Source organism: Coccinella septempunctata, chromosome 5 (assembly GCF_907165205.1).
Source record: "Coccinella septempunctata chromosome 5, icCocSept1.1, whole genome shotgun sequence".
In the NCBI taxonomy this organism is placed as follows: Eukaryota; Metazoa; Arthropoda; class Insecta; order Coleoptera; family Coccinellidae; genus Coccinella; species Coccinella septempunctata.
In genome coordinates, this window is record NC_058193.1 from 39,022,096 (window position 1) to 39,028,804 (window position 6,709).

Sequence of the window (6,709 nt, forward strand, 5' to 3'; positions counted from 1 at the left end):
GAGACTCAAAGGTTGCCTGAGTGGTGTCCTCACAACGAGAGAATATTCGATAAAATTTAATACGCCCAGTGGCATTTTTTGATTGGCGGTCGAGATCCCGAATCGAGATAAGCCGGAGGACGGGGATCATTCCATTTCTTTATGTTGGTAGCTACTGTTCGAGGGTACAAATTTATACGGCTAAGATGAGTCGAGAGGAGTTTCATGAATAAATAATGAAGATTGAGGATGATGCACATTTCTCATATCGGTAATTCGTTCGTATGGCCTCTTCGACCATTGCTACAGGGGGTTAATATTTCAAGATTCGAGACCCTGGTACACTGACATTCGATAGTCTTCGGCCTGTAATTGAAAATAGGGAACTTTATTGATTTACCATTAGTATTCAATCAACCTAATCCCATTAGATTTTCCGATATTCACTTAGCACTCTCCAGCACTTTGCCTCATATGATTTATATCGTGACACCTAAATGAATACGCTCCTAAAGCTCAGTAAGCCACTCTTTCTCTCAACCTCAACCATAAATTCCCATATACATTAATTTTATCAAATTACTAAATGCGATTTCTTTGTTTCAGGACCATCCCAGTCTGAGGGGAACGCCACTGGCTATGCTAGCCGCCCAATGCAACAAGCTCTCGAGCAAGTCACCTCCTCCACTGGCGGACGCGGCTGTTGGAAAGGGTTTCCACCCGTGGAAGAAGAGTCCGCAAGGGGCCCCGTCTCCAGGAAGCACCAACGTTTCGGTGGCCAACTCTCTGGCGTCCCAGCGTTCTTCCTCGGGCAACACCTCCTACACCAGCAGATCGGTGATGACCTCCTGCGCCAGCGTCCCGACCACTGCTTCCTACGGAAGCGACCTGTATTTTCCCGGGGCCACTACTCAACCTTCGGTAGCCGACAATTCGCACCATCATCATCATCAGAGTTCTTTGCTCGGTAAAGTCGAAGGTGCCGCCACCGCCCATCATGCTGCGCTCGGTTCGGTTTACTCCAGACACCCGTACGAATCTTGGCCGTTCAACACGATGTCCACTGCCACTCACCACGGCGGAATCAAGAGCGACTCAGTCGGAGGCGCTAACGCTTGGTGGGACGTCCATTCCACCGCTGGCAGTTGGCTAGATATGAGCGGCGCCGCTGGTATGCACGCCCAAATGGCCGCCGCCAATTATTCCTCGGATTACTCCAGTCTTACACATTCCTTGGCCGCCTCCAACCATCTACTCTCTTCGGGGCAACACCTACTACAAGACACCTACAAATCCATGTTGCCTGGGGCTCAGAGCGTCACTGCATCTTTCGGCCTCCACACCGGTCCGGCATCATCCCCAACCGGGGGCGCTGGAAGTTTACCACCCCAAGTACCTTCTCCAAGATCGCAGAGGAGATACACCGGTAGAGCAACTTGCGACTGTCCAAACTGCCAGGAAGCTGAAAGGTTGGGCCCTGCTGGCGTTCACCTGAGAAAAAAGAACATCCACAGCTGCCACATACCTGGATGCGGTAAAGTTTACGGTAAAACGTCGCACTTGAAAGCCCATCTGAGGTGGCACACCGGCGAGAGACCCTTCGTTTGCAACTGGTTGTTCTGCGGTAAAAGATTCACCAGGTCCGACGAGTTACAGAGGCATCTCAGGACCCATACGGGCGAAAAACGTTTCGCTTGTCCCATTTGCAACAAGCGTTTCATGAGGTCGGATCACCTAGCCAAGCACGTTAAGACCCACAACGGTACGGGCAAGAAGGGAAGTTCAGAGTCTTGCAGCGATTCGGAAGAGAACAGTCAGAGCGATTTAACGAATAACGTGAATTCTCCAGCTTCTATCAACCAGACGCCACCACCATCATCTAACATGGGTCTGGATATGGTCACAGGGTTAGATGTGAAGTCTCCGGGCTTGGTTTGAGCTAGGTGGGGCCCAGCGCTGCTCTATCCAGGGTTTCATCACTAGCGCAAGCGGCTCCAAGTGTGATTATGTAAAGACTTGTAAAATAATTCTTAGTCACTTTGAAGATTTAAACTGCTAAATTCTTATGTTACTCGATTTCATATAAGAATGAAATTTGTTATTTACATAAATCGTAACTCTGTATATATTGTGGATTAAGAGAATTATGCTTGAAATTTTATTGTACATATTATAAATAATTTTAATCTATCCGAACAGATTAGGTGAGGAGAAAATGATATACATAATTAGATTGCGTTACATATCAATATAAAGGGTCTACCTTCAGACGCGCAATCGCACAGATTTATTTATGAATATGAACGTGATATTAATGTAAAATACGACGTAATCGTTTGTGTTGCAGAATATTAATGTTTTTCTCTCCGCCAAAGATCTGTTATATTGTAAATTGTGAACAATAAATATATGTATAAATCGTACTAAACGCTTTTGTGACTTGTTGACATTAAATATAATTTTCGAATTTGACTCAACATCTGGTTTAATTTTCACACCCTCATATATATTCATTCAAGTGGCTAACCCAACGAAAAACACAATGAAGGTGAGTATAAGACCATAATTTCTATTCAAACTAAAATGTATTGATCTAATATTATACCAATACTAGTTGTAGAGTGAAAATCACAAAAGGTCATGCCTTCGAAAACACATTTTTTCAACTTTGAACTCTCCAAATTTTTCAAAATTGGAGAAGAAAGAAGAATTGTCTTAATATAATATCAACATAATTGATTTTTCTTGAGCTCAGGCTGTTAGATCGTTTGCTCATCAGCCTGAGAAATATCATGAAGTACTCCTTGTATGTTAACAATCTCAGATCTTGTTCGATTTGCAAGAGTATAATTAGATAATAAAAAGCACAGGGACTATATTTTCCCCGATGTCAAACTGAATCAGGGATTACTCGATTAAATGCGCAAAATTAAATCCCCAAAATCTCCCCCAAATCAGTAGGGACAGCGAAAGATCAAACATTATTCTGAATTAGTGTCTCTAATTGAAAGGCACTATATCGAAAACACAGAGGGTGACTGATGATAGCCTAATCTGATAAAACTGTTAGCTCTTCAACGCATTGCCAAAGCCAGAATATTATTAGCAAACTGTGCAATCACGCTGTGCGGTTTAGATTGGGAGTAATAATTTCACAATAGGGCACAACTCGCACAGGGTTGTATTCGAGGACATGGAGCTATGAAAAAAGTTCGCAACCACCCACCATCCAAAATTAAGCATTACATCTTTTTCAAAAACTAATAAATTGATGTGAAGGGGGATTTTCTACGTCTCGTCTATACAGGGTGAGTCTTTGACTCGTGTGAAGATTTTAACAGTAGTACCTAGATTCTTGAGTTCAAAAGAAATACTTTGTTCCTATAACATTTTTTCCGATTCGGCCCTGATAAAAATATATATCATAATGAGCTGTGCCTCTCTTGGAAAAACAAAATTACCTACAGAATAACTAAATCTGTGACACTACAGATCTCTGGATCTTTTAAAAACAGTTGCATTTGCTCAAAGTTCCCAATTTTTCGAATTTCACAGATATTTTTCATTTTTGAACATCAAATTACTCAAAAACGGCGCATCAAACGAGAAAATGTGAAGAATACATAAATTTTATTCTACAAAACGTTCAAATATTCATTAGATAGAGTACAACTTAGTTTCAAGAGTTAGGTTCTTTGAATTTTGGCTATTTTCGTGGTACGTAATGGTCCCAATGAGAAAACTGGAAGACGTGGGTGATATCTTGTGTTCTGAAATGAATGAAACAAATGAATGAAACACTATATTCCGAAATTCATTTCATTCAATAGAACCGTTTGTGAGATAGGACTAAAAATAACATTTTTTTCATGATTTTTCAACCGCCTGTATCTTTTAAACTGAGTCGATTAGGAAAAAATAGTAAAGGAAAAGAGTATTTCTTTCGACCCCAAGAATCTACTGTTGAAATATTTGTACGAGTCAAAGCCACCCCCTGAATACACTGCTCAACAATTGACAAGGATCACGTAGGTATAACTTTCTCTTTATCCAACGCTTTTGGGTCAGTGATTCCTTTCAATTGTTCAGCAGTGTAGTTTTGGATCAAGGCTACGAATACAAAAATACATAATTTGAATCAAAATGTTCCCCATGTTCATTGTGTCGAACAAAGATGTTAAAAACAGAGGATACGAATTGTAAAACAAATAAACCTCACTAGAAAAGAGATCACATATCTTTAACAAACGTTAACGTCATCTGACAGCGACCTGTTCTGTGTCGACTATCATTCAACTCTCCTTCATACATTTATGCCACATCTTTACATATTTACGAGCTATGCTTGGATTTCCTCCTTCCTATTCTTGTGGAAATTTACCCCCAATAACTGAAAGAAGTTGAAACCAATAAATTTGAGACATAAATCGTATAAACTCCAATCTTATCTTGAGTTATTAGCAGATTTTCTTGTTGGCGTGTGACCAGTTTTGAATTTAGGCATTCGTCGATTTTTTTTCCTCAGTTTGTGATTCATGGATAAGAAAATTCTTAAATAACGAGTCCATTGGTCAAATACCCAGCATTTTTCCTTGGCCATTCGAATAAAGCTCATCCAGCTACCAACGTATCGACCAACACATAATCTCCAACCCCCCTAGAACGGCCCTGTCCCTCTCCAATCCCTGGATACCACTAATAATCCAGACAATACGGCACGAGCAGTATATTCGTTTCCATTAGGAGAGACTCCCTGAATTGATGACGGCACCGGGGGGGCCCCCGATATGATTAAACCGAATGTAGAGAGAATTCCGGGGGTATTTTAACAATTCAAACTCTCACTCGTTGCGGTCGCTCGCGGTAGATTGCATGGGGTCCATTTACTCCGATGTACGCGTACCAGAAGCCAGATTGGATATAAATTTTATTCTCGGTTTTATGGCCGATTGCCGACGGGGTATTTTCAATTGAGCGTTGGGAAAATAAACAGACCCTCAACGATGTCGCATCGATTAAATTATGTTCACTTTATTCGGAGTAGATTCGGCAGTGGAAATATGCCCCGATCTTATCGAAACTGCGCTACCCAATTCGAACAATTTCCTTTCGAATATGTCTTCACTATTCTCCGCAAACAAACGTCATAACGAGAGATTCTTTAGAGTTGACTATGAGTTTCCTACTTTTTCAGAACTACAAGGATGTATTGATATCTAGTTAACCTAGACCAGTTCCATCATACAAAATATATTGCGTTACCATTTACCATAGCAAGGAACAATAACTCATTAGAAGGGTCAGTGTGAAGTTTGAGGTCAAAAACGTAAACCAGAGTTACGCAATGAATCAAAAGAAAGAAGATGTCCACTGAAATTGTGAAAATCGAAAAATTTGAGTATCGAGCCATCATCAAGTACCTACCTGTATTTAAAAGGGTTAAGAGGTGAGTAGATTTACGAAAATATGCTTAAAACCCTTGGTGATCAATCTCCTTCGTATGCGACCGTGAAAAATTGAAGTGCAAGCTTCAAAAGAGGTAAATTTTCCATTGAAGATGATGACCGATCGGCTAGGCCAATTTCTGTGTCAGTTCCCGAAAATACCGATGCAGTTCATAACATTTTATTTTATCAGACCGTCGAATTGGGCTAAAACGGATACCTGAAGCACTGAATATTTCATACGACGCGTTCATCATATAGTTCGCGTCAATTTGGATATGAAAAAAATTGCTGCAAAATGGATCCCCATATGTTTGAATGTTGACTAAAAGCGTGCAAGGGTAAAAGCATCGCGTTCGTTCTTTGCTCGATTTGAAAACGTTGTAGACTTCTTAAACCGAATTGTTACTATGGATGAGACTTGGCCACATTCCTACGATCCAGAAACAAGGCAACAATCGATTGAATGGCGACACTCTTCTTCTACAAGACCTAAGAAGTTTCGTAACCAAAAATCTGCTGGAAAAGTTCTTACTTCAGTTTTTTGGAATTGCCATATAGTAATCATGATTGATTTTTTGGATAAGGGTAGAATAACAACCGGAGATTACTATTCGACATTACTGACATTACTGACATTACTCTACGGGAAAAAATTAAAGAGAAAAGACGAGTAAAGCTATCCAAAGGTGTTTTGTTTTTGCAGGACAACGGCCCTGCACACAAATCTCATGTTGCTATGCAAAAAATTCGTGATTTAGGGTTCGAATTACTAGAACACCCCCTTATTCACCAGATTTGGCCTTATCCACATATCATCTCTATCCTCAACTGGAAAAAAAATCGTAAATTTTCTTCCAACGAGGTGGTAATAAAAGCTGTGGAGTTCTGGTTTGCAGAGCAGAACAAAAACATTTCTTTCGAAAAGTCTAGAGACGTCGCAGGTTCGCTGTAATAAATGTATCCAATTAAAAGGAGAATAAGTTGAGTAATAAAATATTTTGACTTTGAAATTGTGTTTGGTACTATCGTAGGCTAGAATTTTTCAATATATCCTCTTAGATTATCGCCCCATAAGTGACAACTAGTCTCACAATCATGACGTACATCCAACGCAGTTAACTTTCGAGTAAATCACCATTAAACATCGTGGGCTCCCCTAAATTTTCTATCATCTGCAAAATTTGGGATGACCTGAGCTAGGTCATAACTCACCCTCGGATTCTTCCGTGATCCGTCTTTCAGCGGCCAGTCAAACATCCTCCTATATGCAGATCTCGTCCCGT

The 6,709-nt window shown here is 40.5% G+C and overlaps 1 protein-coding gene across 5 annotated transcripts in view; it reads left to right on the plus strand.

Annotated features, from left to right (window-relative positions):
* Window positions 1–2,456, plus strand: part of LOC123313847 (transcription factor Sp9-like) — an 83,890-nt gene extending 81,434 nt beyond the window's left edge. For all 5 annotated transcript variants that reach the window (XM_044898914.1, XM_044898913.1, XM_044898912.1 and 2 more), the window contains exon 2: window positions 586–2,456. In XM_044898914.1, the coding sequence (XP_044754849.1) occupies window positions 586–1,917 (1,332 nt within the window). In that variant the 3' untranslated portion in view covers window positions 1,918–2,456. The remainder of the gene's footprint in view (window positions 1–585) is intronic.
* The last annotated feature ends 4,253 nt before the right edge of the window (window positions 2,457–6,709 follow it).